General features: G+C 34.2%; 2 protein-coding genes and 2 non-coding genes across 10 annotated transcripts in view; 1 reads left to right on the top strand and 3 right to left on the bottom strand.

Moving 5' to 3' along the window:
• The window catches only part of ITGB3BP (integrin subunit beta 3 binding protein), a 67,934-nt gene extending 53,081 nt beyond the window's left edge, over positions 1 to 14,853 (bottom strand). The window contains exons 1-2 of one of the 5 annotated variants that reach the window (XM_072974304.1): positions 14,767 to 14,853; positions 14,391 to 14,485 (exon numbers count right to left, since the gene is read on the bottom strand). In XM_072974304.1, the coding sequence (XP_072830405.1) occupies positions 14,391 to 14,395 (5 nt within the window). In that variant the 5' untranslated portion in view covers positions 14,396 to 14,485; positions 14,767 to 14,853. Of the gene's footprint in view, positions 1 to 14,390; positions 14,544 to 14,626; positions 14,747 to 14,766 lie in introns of those variants that run through there. The other 4 variants (XM_072974303.1, XR_012079041.1, XM_072974306.1 and 1 more) reach the window with 4 other exon arrangements.
• On the bottom strand, positions 8,346 to 8,469 carry LOC116283135 (small nucleolar RNA SNORA16B/SNORA16A family). The gene has a single exon (XR_004192687.2). It is a non-coding gene; the product is annotated as a small nucleolar RNA SNORA16B/SNORA16A family (small nucleolar RNA).
• LOC140701020 (small nucleolar RNA SNORA16B/SNORA16A family) lies at positions 9,075 to 9,164 on the bottom strand. The gene has a single exon (XR_012079790.1). It is a non-coding gene; the product is annotated as a small nucleolar RNA SNORA16B/SNORA16A family (small nucleolar RNA).
• EFCAB7 (EF-hand calcium binding domain 7) overlaps positions 14,659 to 15,462 on the top strand; it is a 58,289-nt gene continuing 57,485 nt past the window's right edge. For 2 of the 3 annotated variants that reach the window (XM_072974302.1, XM_006205390.4), the window contains exon 1: positions 14,659 to 14,901. The gene's annotated coding sequence lies outside the window, so the exon portion shown is untranslated. The remainder of the gene's footprint in view (positions 14,902 to 15,462) is intronic. The other variant, XM_031684359.2, reaches the window with a different exon arrangement.

Here is a 15,462-nt window from a genome sequence, read left to right as displayed (position 1 = left end):
GAACCAGGGATACAGAATGCTGACTGTAAAGTTATGGGTGGATTTTTGACTGTGAGGAGAGTTGGTTCCACTAATCCCCAAGTTATTCAAGGGCTACCTGTACTTAAGTGCCACAGAACTGTACACTTAAAAATGGTTAAATGGGAAATTTTATGCTATGTATATCATCACAATTTAGAAGTAAATAATTCATTTTTAAATGGGCACCCACTTATACCCTAATTACCTCTTCCTTATGGGTAAACTTATAACCTCTACAGGTTATTTCTCATTTTCAACTTAACCCAAATTTTCCTACGCCTACAATTTAAATACTATAGTCCATCTTTAGGTGTACTAGGTTTAGGTTTCCTGGGATCAAAATGCTGGTTGCTACCAGCGTTACTGCTGGTGAGAATTTAAGATAAACACATTTGATACGCAATTTTATATTGACAGAAAAAGAAAGTAACTATATTTGTAGAATTAGCTACACTGCCCTCTAAGACCATCCCCTCCTAATTTATTTAACTTGCCACATGGCAGTATTCAGAACAGAATTCTCTGATTCATCAGAACAGAACAAGTGGATGAATTTCATTATGTAACATTATTACAATATGAAAAAATTATTCAAGAAAAAAAATGAACTATCATTTGATTCCTAATTAAGAACCAGGAATGACACCTCAAAGGTTCATAAAGCTGTATGATTTGAGGTTCCCTTACAGGACTTTTAAAACATTGGATTAAATATTATTTTGAATAGCAGAGCTGAGGGTAAGAGTATGTGTGTAGGGAGGAGATAAACTTAGTAAGGCAGATAAGACTCAGGGAACCTTGATGCTATGCCAAATTCTTCCCCTAAGGTTGGGCAAATCACATAATCTCACTAAGCTTCATAAAGTTGATAATAATACTGGCCTTTAAGCCAGTAGGAAATTTCTGAATGGAAGATAAAAATATCACTTAGTATGTCAGTGCTTCCATTTACTACTCTCTATAATGGAGATGATAATATTGCCAGCTACAACTTCAGAAGAGTGTTTAGAGGATTAGGGACTATGCTTATAAGATTCTTAGCAATCCTTTGATGAAAGGCAATGGCCAAATTCACATCCCATGTGACTCTTTAGGTATAAATTGAGAAATCTGAAATGATGTATTTTCCATTCTGTGTATGGGAATGAGTAAAGAAGGGAGAAGGATCTCCTATATCCTTTTTCCATTCTCCCTTTCACTCAAGCCTATGCCTTTTTGTGTTCAACATTCACAGTGGTCACATAATAATTCTTTATCACAGCATGGGTAAGTGGGAATATCACTCCACTACATGTAGCAATATCGTCACCATGTGAATACACATAAATAAATGATTAATCCTGTTATTCTTCATGATGAAACTGGCCAAAACCTTAACCAGTTATTGAGCAATCCTTGTCTATGATGTCAAAAGCTTCTTTATCAAAAGATTAATAAAGAATTAGCTAAAGAATTCTTACAGAAGTAAAAGGGATATATTTGAGAATACTGATCCCAGAAGGTAAATGGAAGGTGAAATGTTTTGGGGGTTGAATATAATGAAAAATGCCAAAAGATCATTTCACTCCCTAATGGGTACTCTTAAAAATGAATATTAATAAAATATTCACTACTATTACTACCTGTGAGAAACATACATACATATAGTGCATGTATCACTACACATACATATATAAAGGACATAAATAAGTCCTTTAAAAGAGTCTATTAAAAGGGGCCAAATAGATTCATCAGAATTAAACATGGCAGATGGGTGATACTTTACATACATTTTATATGTATTATATTTTACAACATAAAAATTAATAAAAACAAACTAACATTGATGTCTACCTTTCCCTTGAAATTTCAGCACAGTCTGTGTCTGAGAAGTTTTCCCTGACACTGTTCAGACTGCATTTAAGATCTTCCCAAATCTATCCCTAGAGCACTTATGCATGTCCTCCTCACTAAACTCATATTGAAATATTTATATTTGTCTTTCCTCCCTCAATTAAGATATTCATATTATTAGCACCTTGTGTGTTAACTGGTAGATTATGAGTTCTATGTGTGTATTTATTTATTTGGTAGGGGAGGTAATTAGGTGTACTTATTTATTTATTCTTAGAGGAAGTCCTGGGGATTGAACTCAGGACCTCATGGGTGTTCCACCACTTTAGCTATACCCTCCCCCTAGATTATGAGTTCTAAAAATTCTTGTTGAACTATCTCTCCCACTAAAATTAAAAGTCCTAGAGAGTACAGTATCTGTTCATATTTGAATCCCTGAAACTTGACACAGTAATTGGCACAAAGGTGTTTAAAAAATCATTAATTTATGTAACTTAAAACTTTAGTCTTAAATTCAGTAATATATTTGTTATAATCCTTTGATCCTATTTAAGGTAGCTCAACTGTAGGTTCCCAAAGGATGTCATCTTAACAGTCTTAGCTCTAAGGTAGTTTCTTATGTGGACTTACCTCCTAACAGTTTTGGAAAAATCTAAGTCATAATCTCTCCAAATACTAACTCTCCTTGATTTTACCTTTCTGAGACTCTCCCTAGAAGAAATTTTAGATTTTCTCATTCCATTTCCCATATCTTTAAACTTCTATTTCTTACCATTGATCTCTATGCTATCTTTCGGGCAATTTCCTCAGATCTGTCTTCCAGGTATCTAATTCTTTCTTCAATTGTGTTTAATTTATTCTTTAATCCATCCATTACTATATTTTTTTTAATAATTTGATAAGGATTTGGGGGTAACTTTCAATTTTTTTTATTTTTTTAAGTTAAAAATATTCTAAAAGTAAGATTTTTACTCCTTTACTCAGATTTAACACTTGTTTACACTTTGTCTCACTTGTTTTCTCTAGAGAAACATACACATATATATATTTTATGCAAAATCTTTTTTATGATCTATTGAGAATCAGTTGGAGACATCATATACCTTTACCCATAAGTATTTCTCTGTTCTTTTCCAAACACAAGCCTATTCTTATATAATCACAATGATTATCAAAATCAGCCAAATCTTCTGATATATAATTGATATATTAATTTCAGATGTACAACATGATTCAATATATGTATATACTGTGAAATTATTATCTTAAGTCTAGTTAAGATCCATCACCATGCAGTTATAATTTTTTTCTCATGAGAACTTTTCAGATCTACTCTCTTAGTAACTTTCAAATATACAATACAGTATTATTAACTATAGTAATCATACTGTACATTACATCCCCAGTACTTAACTTATTTTATAACCAGAAGCTTGTACCTCTTGTTTACCTTCTTCCAATTCTTCCCTCTCCACTCCCCACCTCCGCTAACCACAAATCTGATCTCTTTTTCCATGAATATGTTCTTTTTAAAGATTCCACACTTAAGTGAGATCACATGGTATCTGTCTTTCTTTTTCTGACCTACTGCATTTAGCATAATGCCTTCAAGGTCCACCCATGTTGCAAATGGCAGAGTTTTCTTATTTGTTAAGGCTGAATAATATTTCACTGTATATATACATCACATTTTCTTTATCCATTCATCCATTGGTGGATACCTAGCTTGTTTCCATGTGTTGGTTATTGTAAATAATGCTGAAATGAACATGGAGGGGGTGCATATATCTTTTTGACTTAGTGTTTTCACTTACTTCAGATAAATACCCAAGAGTGGAATTCCTGGATGTTACAGTAGTTCTATTTTTATTTTTTGAGGAATTTCCTTATTGTTTTCGATAGTGGCTTCACCAGCAGTGCATAGGTTTCCCCTTTCTCTACATCCTCATCAGCACATGTTATCTCTTGTCATTTTTGATAAAAGCCATTCTAACAGGTGTCAAATGATATCTCATTGTGGTTTCAATTTGCATTTCCCTGATAATTTGTGATGTGGAACACCTTTTCATGTACTTGTTGACCATCTGTATGTTTTCTTTGGAAAAATTCTATTCAGATCCTCAGTCTATTTTTTTTAATTGGGATGTTTCGGGGTTTTGGGGTTTTGTTTTTTAATTTGTTTTGGCTTTTTTGGTTTTGTTTTGTTTTTTGTTACTGAGTTGTATGAATTCTTTACATATTTTGGCTATTAATCCCATCTCAGATACATGATTTGCAAGTATTTTCTCCCATTCTGTAGACTGCCTTTTCATTTTGTTGATGATTTCTTTTGCTGTGCTGAAGCTTTTTAGTTTGATGTATTATTTTGCTATTATCACCCTTGCTTTTGATGTCACATCTAAAAAATCACAGCCAAGACTGATGCCAGGGAGATTATGGCCTTTGTTTTCTTCTAGAGTTTTATGGTTTCAGGTGTTTACCTTCAAATGTTTAAACCATTTTGAGTCAATTTTTAAAATTTATGGTGTACAATTGGGGTCCAGTTTCCTTCTTTTGCACGGGGTTGTCTAGTTTTTCCAATACCATTTACTGTCCTTTGTACTGTATTGTATATTCTTGGCTCCTCTGTTGTAAATTAATTGACTATACATGTGGGTTTATTTCTGGGTTCTCTATTCTGTTCCATTGATCTATATGTCTGGTTTTATGCCAATACCATACTGTTCTGATTATTACACTTTGTAATATAGTTTTAAATCAACACATTGCCTCCAGCTTTGTTCTTTCTCAAGATTGCTTTGGCTGTTTGGGGTCTTTTGTGGTACCACACAAATTTTAGGAGTGTTTGTTCAATTACCGAAAAAAATATCATTGGAATTTTGATAGTGATTGCACCAAATCTGTAGATTGCTTTGGGTAGTATAGACATTTTAACAATATTAATTCTTCCAATCCATGAGCATAAAATATCTTTCCATTTACTTGTGTCTTCTTCAATTTATTTCATCAATGTCTTATAGTTTTGAATGTACAAGTCTTTCACTTTCTTGGTTAAATTTATTCTTAGGTACCTTTTTTTGATGCAGTTGTAAGTGGTATTGTTTTCTTAATTTATCTTTCTGGTAGTTCATCATAAGTGTATAGAAATGCAACTGATTTTTGTATATTGATCAAAATCAGAAAATTTATCATTGATTCAATATTATTATCAATAGTCCACATTCAAATTTTATCACTTGTTCCAATAATGTCTTTTTTTTAAATTGAAGTATACTCAGTTACAATGTGTCAATTTTGGGTGTACAGCATAATATCCCAGTCACGCATATATATACAAATATTCATTTTCCAATGTCTTTTACAGCCAATCCCCCTCCCACCAAGTCTAGGATCCAATCCTAGATCATTCATTGCATTTAATTTTCCCATCTCTTTAATATCCCTTATCTGAAACAATTCCTCAACCTTTCTTTTTATTGACCATAATATTTTTCAAAAGTATACATCAGGTAATTTGATAGAATATCTGTCAATTTAGGTTTATCTAGTATTTTCCCATGATGATGAGGTCATGCATTTTTTGCCATAAATATTACAAAAGTAATGCTGTAGCCTTTTGATTATAACTTGAGGAGCATGATATTGGTTTGTCACAATATCAGTGATACATATTTTGATCATTAAGATGCTGTCTGCCAGTTTTCTCCAATGTAATAAATAAACCTTATATGTAAATATCTTGTTTCATAAACTTTCTCCCAACACTTTTAAAGAACCACTGATGATTTTCTAATCCTATCATGTTTATGTTTATTAGCATTCTACTTCAAGTACTAGCTTCCTTTTTTCCTCTCCTTATTTATTCACTTATGTATATTACTAGAGAGTCATGGAATTTTATTTTTTCCAACAGATTATAATCAATTTCTATCATTTATTTTGATATATAGAAATTATTTTGATAGAATTGGGATGTGTCATTGTCCTAGATTTGGCAATTGGACTGTTCCCTTTTTACACTGCCTCTAATGTACCTTATGTACCCATAATTCTTTGAGCATTTCCTTATTTTCCAGCACAAAAAAGTTTTCTGCCTCATCCCTGGAATTAGCTTTTGCTTCAAAGAGACTTGGTTCTATTTAGTATACAATGATATTTAGAAATAAAAATCTGGGCACTAAAATATGTTCATTGCTATTTATTTCATTGCTTACAGGCAATGGACAGAGCTAATACAGAAAACACACACACACACACTTTTGTATCTACCTGGATCTTTATATCCATGACATCATATCAATATCACCAATGCAAAGGCAATATATTTTAAATTCCTCATTCAATAGCTCCCATTATCTGCAATATACTTATTAGTCTCTCAAGTATAGAGTATACAGAAACTAGTTTAAGAAGTGCCAACTCATACCTCTGTGCAAGGCAAATCTACTAAGATTCAATATTCACCCAATATTCTTAAAATTTTAAATGCACATGTAATTGACTCTTGAACAATATGGGGGTTAGGGGCATTGACGTTGCAGTCAAAAATCCACATATAACTTTACAGTAGGCCCTCTGTATCTGTGGTTCTGCATCAGTTGATTCAACCAACCACAGATAGCGTAGTACTAAATTGCATGTAAGTGGGCCTTCGCAGTTCAAACTTGTGTCATTCAAGAGTCAGCTATATAGTCATTTCACTGGGTATTAAAAAGAATTTCAATTTAGTTTTAACTTGTATTTCCCCAATGTCTAATCAAATGCTTATTTGCCATTTATATAACTTCTTTTATTAGGTATTGGTTCAAGTCTTTTAATTATTATTTTAATGAGGTTTTTGTCTTTTTACTATTAAGTTGTAAGAGTTCTTTACATTATTTTAAATATAGATCCTTTGTCTGATATGTCTTATATTTTCTCCTAGTCATTACTTTACAATTCATTTTTAACGGTGTCTTTTGATGAGAAGTTTAAAATTTAGATATAGTCTAATTTATCAATTTTATTCTTTTATAGTTGCTTTTTGAAACTTGTATGAAATTTTATCTACCCTGAGTTGTAACAATATCCTTATATATTTCCTTCCAGAAAGTTTACTGTTTACATTTAGGACTATGCTATATCTCAATTTAATTTTTAATATATGGTATATGATAGAAGTTAAGGTTGTTTGGTTTGTTTTTCCATATGGTTTTGGGAAGATTTCTCTTTCCCCACTGAATTACTTTGGCACCTAGTTAGGTCTATTTCTGGATTTTTTTTTTCTTTTCCATTTTATCTATTTGCTCTTATGCCTAAACCACATTGATTTCATTATCACTTTATCTAGTAGTTCAGTCTAGTTAGTGTATGTACTCCAACTTCATTCTTCTTTCCCAAGAGTATTTTGGATACTGTAAGTCCTCTGCCTTTCAAAAAATTTTTGAAAATCAGTTTTTCTATTTCTTTAAAATGTTTGCTAGAATTGAGAGGAAATGCATTGAATCTAAAGATCAATTGGAGAGAACTAACATTTTAATATAGAGTCTTCTGGTCCATAAGCATGCCCCTATTTATTTAAACCTTTATTTTTCTCTAAGCAACATTTTGTATTTTTCACAGTAGAAATCCTGCATGTCTCTTGTAAAAATCATAAATATTTTATTTTTTAACATAATAATAAATGGAAAAAAGTTTCAATTTCTAGGTGTTTTTGTTAAAATGTAGAAAAATAATTGATTTTTATATCACTGATCTTGTGCTCTGCATCTTTGCTAAATAATTTTGTTTTACAGCTTCCTTAGGATTTTCTATGTTCATGATCATATCATTGGCAGATTGCCAATTTTACTTTTTCCTTTCCAACATTTATGCATTTCCTTTCTTTTTAGTGATTTGTTGAATAGAAGTTGTGAAAGGATGAATTCTTGCCTTGTTCCTCATCCTAGAAAAAGTATTCAGTACTAAGCATGGTATTTATTAAGTTTTTCATAGGAGTAAATTCCCTTCTGTCTTAGACTGCTGACTTTTTATTTTATCATGAATAGGTGTGTTTTGCTTAGAACTATTATCTCCTTTAGTATATACGTATGTATGTATGTATGTATCTATCCATCCATCCATATCCAGGATTATTTAATTGGTCACTTAAATGCCAGGTACCAACATTAGCAGAAAACAAATGTCAATGTCTCCACCTAAAAAAGCCTATAGTCTCCTAGCTTACCTCTTCCCATAGTGTTTCTCTCCCAACTTTGTAGATCCACAATCACAGATGAAGACATCTTTACTGGTAACAGATCTTATTCTCAAGCATAGCTCTAGCAATAAGCTGATATATTCAAGATTCTTCGGTATCAGACACAGCAAGGAAAATTCAGGCGAAACCAGGTCCTAAGGCTCCTGTGTTCCAACACTATCATGACTCCAGAGTCCTCTTTCAGCAGAAAGCTCAACTTTGGCCATCATGGAATCTTCCTCTGGCACAGCTGAGAAATGGCAGGTACAATGGGAACTGTCTTTTTCTGAAATGTTGCAGATTGGTTACAGCAAACAGAACAGCAACCACCCAGGAAAACTGTCACTCTTCGCTCCTTTTCTTTTTTTTTTCCTTTTTCAGTTTTATTAGGTATAATTATTACAGTTTGCACATATATATTATACTGCAAGTAGATACATGTATACAATATACTACACATTATTTTTTTAGTTTACATATATGTACTGATGATTGTTTCTAAGAATAAATTAGAGCTTTAGCTTTTTAGCCCTACATAGTTATCAAAGGAATAAAGTCAACCACAAAATAAGAATCAACAGAATGCAGTAGTCCAATCATAAAGGACAATAAAATGTGCTTACACATATTCAAGAAATCAATCATCTAAGTTATAAATAATGAGTTCACTTGTGTCTTTTTTTTAAGATTCCACATATAAGTGGTATTGTATGGCATTTTTCTTTCTCTCTCCAGCCCACTTCACTTAGAATGATGATCTCCAGGTCTATCCACGTTGCTGCAAATGGTATTATTTCATTCTTTTTTATGGCTGAGTAGTATTCCATCGCGTGTGTGTATGTATGTGTATATGTGTGTGTGTGTGTGTGTGTGTGTGTGTGTGTGTGTGTGTGTGTGTGTATCTTCTTTATCCAGTCATTCACTGATGGACATTTGGGTTGTTTCCATGTTTTGGCTATTGTAAATAGTGCTGCTATGAACATTGAGGTGTATGTGTCTTTTGAATTTTATTTTTCTCGGGGTATATGACTCTGAGCTCCTTTTTGACCAAAGCAGCTAGGTAGAGGCAGCTGCAGCTTTGATAAAAACCATCCTTTATTCTCTGTTTAAAAACACTGATTTTCAAATATTGAAAAAACTGCATTCTTGGGATAAAGTCTATTTGGATGATGTATTGTCCCTTTTATAATTGCTGAATTATATTTGCTAATTTTTTTGCTACAAATTTTTGATTCCATGTTCATGAAACATATTGGCTAGCAATTTTCTTACAATTACTTTATCATATTTTGGCATCAGATTAGGGTGGTATCAGTGTTAAGAGGATTAAATGAGTTGGGATATATGTATATGCACACATATATGTATATATACACATATATAGTATACATATGTGTTTTAAAATCTAGTCTGATATTCTCTACAGTTTCATTGGTGTTCTTACTGCACTTGGACTTAATGTAATTATACAGCTGGATCTACATTTTGCTACTTGTTTTTTATCTGTCCCATTTGTTTTTCATTCCTCTCATCTTATCTGCCTTCTTTTGAGTCAACTAAATATTTTTTTAGTATACCATTTCAATTCTTCTATTGATTTTTATGTACACCTCTTTGCATTTTTTTTAGAACTTACTCTGAGGATTACAATATGCCCTTTTAACATATCATGGTTCATTTAGACTTAATACACCACTTTACGCAAATGTAAAACTCTTCTAGGATCCCTCATATGTCCTTTCATTATGACCACTTTTTTTTGCCTTTAAGTTCTTGAATATATTTATAGTAGGTGCTTTAAAGCCTTTGTCTGCTAATTCTAAAATCTAGGTCATCTTGGGGTCAATTTCAATTTATTTTTTCTCTCAATGATGAGTCATATTTTCTTGTTTCTTTGCATGTCTGGCATTTTATTGTATTTTGGACATTGCAGATGGTGTGACATAGAGACTCTGGATTCTGTTATCTTACTCTTAATAGTGTTGTTTTGTTCTAGCAGGAATTGAACTTGACTAAACTCAGACTGTAAAATCTGTCTCCCTAGTGATGGGTAGCAGCTGAAATCTCTGTTCATCATCCCAGCTGTCACTTCCTGCCAGGCTTCATGGAAGATCTTCAATTCATGTGCAGTTAAGGGATCCACCAAGGATTCTGGCAATTTATAACCAGATTTGGGGGTTATCTGCTTTTTAGGATCTTCCCTTTATTTTCCAGCAACTCTGGTAATCCCAAGCTTTTATCTCAACTCTTCAAGCCAGTAAAACTGGAGCTTTCTGCTTGAGATCTAGGTGTAATACACCAAATGGACTGACCTTGGGTAAAAAAATTTAAATGCAAACCTTGCACATTGTAGTCCTCTTTTTTAAGGATCAACTCCCCTCCAATTTCTGCCTGGTATGGTTACTCTCCAGTGCCTTCAAGAAGTTGTTTTTCATATTTTGTCCAGAGTTTAAAATTTTTATCTATGGAAGATTCAGTCCAATATAAGCTACTTTGAAATGGGACTCCATCTACTGAGCTTTTATTTCAACAACTGTATTTTTCTGTTTCTGAACATTCTAATCATTGTAGTTTAAAATCTGCCTGGTCATTTTGGGTAGTCTCATTACTTGCTAATTTTTGTGATTCAACTTTTTATTTCTTTAAGTATTCTGTTCAATTATTTTATACTGTATCTCTGACAATCTCACTGTATAAATCTTTGGGATCTAAATCCATTGGTTACTACATATTTTAACTCACTCATTGTAATTTGTTTCCTTTTATGTTTGGTTATCTATAATTTTGGACATTTGGTTGATCTTAACCTGTGAAAAATGTGGGGTCTAAATTGAGGATGCTGTCCTCCAAAGATGTACATTTAAATTCACTAGCCAAGGGATCCATACCAAATAAGGATCATTTATACTCCCTTAACTGTAAGAGACTTTCCCAGCTTAACTGTAAAGTCTCAAGTTTAACTCTTCCTTACCAGTACCCCAAGGCTTAGTCTATCAAATACCTCATGCCATTATTACAAGGCTGTATTATACCTTCATAATTTCTGTCTTTACTTCTTTCATTGACTTTTATAAGGAGGAAAGAATTGTGTTTAAAATTCATGTTTTTCATACTTACATCAAGTATTAACAACTTTTATCTTCTTTTAACAATGCATTTAAAGTAAAAGAATTCATGTAATTTTGAATATCTACTATGATTCAAAGGATGTTTATTAAATGGTTAACTTTTACTTGCCCTGACACATTATTTCATTCCCTTTTTCTTTATAATCAATCCACAACAGTAAAAATCACTGTACCGGGCACTACCACCATCAAGACTGCAAACCCAAATAGGTGTAATAAAATAGTTAATCATATCCAGAATATTTATGTATTTTCTATTATTAAGGAAAAGAAAGTCTATTTTAAAGTTCTCTCAGAAAACTCTCAGATTTTTATGAATACATCATCAGAATGGACCCCACAGAAATTCTGTTGAAAACAGTTTCCTCCAAGACTAAAGCTATTTCAACTTTATAACCTTAATTCAGTCTATAGCTTGGAACAGAATAAAATTAACTCTCACAGGAATAGATGGAATGTTCTTGGCTGAATTAGCATGATGATCCACACCAATTAGAAAGACTAAGCAAGAAGTACTAGGAAGCTTTGCAAAGGAAAAGACGTAAAGTGGAAAAATGCACTAGAATGGGATTTCATTATTTATGGCAAGAGCTATTATATAAGTGTGACTGACTTTAGTATTGTGTAAATATAAACATGGCGTGAAATTTGTCTATATAAGATGAAATCTTTTCAAAGCAGCTACTTATTCAATTAATAAATATTTATTGAATAACTATACTAATCTATGATATCACTGAGTAACAATCTAAAGGTCATACAGTTGGTAAAGCAGCAGAACCAAGATTCAAACCCTGGTTTGCCTTACTTTGATGTCTTCAAATCAAAAAAAAAAAAAATTAAGGTTTCAACCTAGACAGAGAAATGGTGGTGCCACTAATTTATGTATACACAGGAGAAGCAAATTTGAAAGGGAAGATGATTAGCCAAATGAAACTAGGAGCAGCATTTTCTAAGTCTTTTGTTTCCCCAGTTCCAAGATAGCATCTGCCTTATAGGACCAAACTGAAGGCAGAGAAAACTATACTTATTAAGAACTTAATTCAAGATAAGTAATCTATAATTCCTTTAATAACATTTTAAGTGGTATATGATGCATACTAAAGAATACATGAAAATAATCAAATTATGAAGCATAATAAGAAAATAAACACCCATAAACTCACCACACAATTTAAGAACTAGATCATTACCAATATGGATGGGTACACCTGAATGCTCCTTCTCTATTCCATCTGCTTTTCCCAGGGGGCAACCATTAAACTGAATTTTCTGTTTATCATTTCTGTTTTTTTCCCCTCCTTAACAGTCTTATCACATACATACATAATCCTAAATGATAGTTTATTTTTGCTTGTTCTAAAGCTTTATAAAGATAGTATACTATATATAGTCTTCTATGAATTGGCTCATTTACTCAGTGTTTTTAAGGTTCATCCATCCACTCTAATGTCACTGGGCATTTGCTCCTTATTATTTATTTTAGATTCATTTAGGCCATGTATATTTCCACAATTACTCATTACATTTTTTCCAGTCAAGGTTCAAAGAAATTAGAAAGGAGATGGATCACACAATTCCATACTAAAAATACCAAGTGCTTACAAAAAAGTCATCATCTCAACATCAGTTAAAACTATACCACCTTCATATGTACCTTGCTATATTGACTTTTTGCAACGCTATTTGTGACCCTGCAATTTAACTACATTGAAAAATAAGTCTACTAACAATTGGGGAGATCCTCTACCAAAATACTTTAGCATTTAAGACCATTAATTTGGTCTTAAATCACTTTGCCAAAATAAACTCAGTGAAGATGCTACATATTTGAGATGTCAACCTGAATTTTAAGGTTATGTATGTATTGTCAGAATATAATTACTACAGACTCTTCTAATATAACATGTACCTGTTAATATGTAAGGAAAACGGTTGTCCAAAAGTTCCACATTTAACAGTTTGTTTTGTTTTTTTGGTTCCCTACTACTTATTGCAGAACAGGAGCATAGTTCAGGAAGTATCACCACTTGTTAAGCAAATACACCCCAGTTTCCATTATATTCCTATTTAGTAGGGATTTTGCCACATTATCCTTGCAGCTTTGTAGAAGTGCTAACTGGGTTATTTTTCTATGGCAACGGTAGGGAGACAAGTTTTTTTACTTAATTCTGGGGAAAGGAAAACCTCTTCAATAATCCATAACTTTTAAGGGTATAAGTGAAACATGTATTTAGTGATAACCTGTCTGTAGGATACCTTATTAGGTGTTTAGTTTCCCTCTCTGGAAATTTGAGGTAACAGCAATACCTACATCCTAAGGTCCTTTTTTTAGGATTCAATAAGAAAATGTAAGTAAATTGCTAAACACAGTACCCAAAACATAACTAAATATTCAATAAAGGTAGGTTATTATATCTGCACATCTTTCCACTTTAATGTCAATTCGTATTTGATACAAATATCCTCCCTCCCACGACCCTGTGTTACTTTGCATTGGCTCAAACCTGAAAATCACCGAGGAGTAAGTTACTCTAGAAGAGCACAGGAGTGGGTACTTAAACCAGCCTGGGGACAAGAGGCAGCCAGAGAATTTCACATGTTATCCCCCTCACCGCAAAGAAAAAGTTCTTTACTGTACTGAAAAAAAGTTTCCACAGGGCAATGAAAAGTAAGAAAACTGAAGCCCAATGTTCACAAGTGAATTGCCCAACGTTGGACAGTTCTTTACAGAACTGGCTACGCTTCTTCATTTGAGAGCTGCATCCAGGTCTCTTGGAAACCAGTCCATGTGTTCTCCCACAGGTTTATATGAACTCGCCACACTAATCTATGTACTAAAGGGCTTTAACAAATTACACGGCGTGTTTCAAGTCTACACTGTCCTATTCTTGGTATGTTAACCACATTTAAAATTATTTCAAGCTAAATCACTAAATGCGGCCTGTAAATAATCTGTCAAAAGCCTTGGACAATCAGAATTAAAGTGGACAAAGACTACCGGATAAGAACGGCTGGGAACGCAGCAGAGGTGGGGTGAGAGTACCAAGCACCAGGAACTGTCGACGAAGATACAAATATACCCTCAGAAAAGTAGGAAAACGAAAAAGGTTAACGGGCCACATAATGTCCACTCTTCTAGCACAGAGAGGGGCCCAACACACAGAAACACCTCGGGTAGAGATACTTACGGCATTTCAACATTCGAGGAGGCACGTCTCCAGCTAGATACAACCACTGAGCAACCTCTCCCGAAAACAGCCTCTTCCGAGGGAAACGCCAGAGTCTGAAAAGCGCGGGTGAATGGGCACTCGACGCTGTGTCACACTCAACGCCTTCCGCCGAAAACCCTCTCCCGGCAACAAGGGATCCCACTGTATGCCGGGAAGGAGGGAGAGGAGTCTACGCTTAGGGCCGCACCCAGTACCTGCTAGGGCAACGCAGGACTCTCTCTCACGGCTCTGACTAGAACAGCCCCCCGACAGAAGAAGGACAGAGCCATCTCTGGTCGTTCTGGATAAGCCGTCCTTAGTTTCTAGCCGGACCGTTTGGGGAGGTGCTCTATACCTTGTTTCCGGTGGCGGAGAGGTGCTGTTGCCATGGTAATTGAAGGAAGGCCGAGGACGGTCCGGCGGCTGTGAGAGGATCGTGGAATCCGTGAGGAGAACCGCTTGCGCTTTCTCGTTTGTGACCTGCAGTTAGGTATCAAGCAGCTCGTTGTCTGTGTCTTCGCCCGCTGCGTCCCTCACTGTTCGGCTTCCTTTTCTCCACCTGCTTCTTTTACTTCTCCGTCTTACGTACACTTGCTCCATGTCTGTACCTAAAATGTACATGTCAATGCAGTGTTATGCCCAGAGGAATACAGAAATAGAGAGATGTAGCCCGAGAAAAGCTGTGGAAGTATTTCTGTGTAGGGACGGTGACTGGATGGCGCTCTGCCTTCACCTTGTCCTTTAGAAGCCTTAGGCGCTTGTTAACAGTTTATTTTTCTTGCTATTGTGTGGCTGGTTATTTATGGAGCGGTTTGCTGCAGTGAACTCTCTAGGCCCCTGTCTTGGTCTCTGGCTGGACTTTTAAATGCAGGAGGTTTCCAAGCCTGAGGGGTGCAATTATATATTTATTTAAGATTCAGTTTAGTCTCTCGTCACAGAGACGGGGAAAAAATAGAATTCTGGAACATTCCTGCCGTGGGATTTTCACGTAAGGGAGTCACCTTGTTTGGAAAGAGTATTCGAGGACGATCTTAAAAAACAACTTACATTT

Source organism: Vicugna pacos, chromosome 13, assembly GCF_048564905.1.
Source record: "Vicugna pacos chromosome 13, VicPac4, whole genome shotgun sequence".
Classification (NCBI taxonomy): Eukaryota; Metazoa; Chordata; class Mammalia; order Artiodactyla; family Camelidae; genus Vicugna; species Vicugna pacos.
This window is presented reverse-complemented; position numbering and strand designations above follow the sequence as displayed.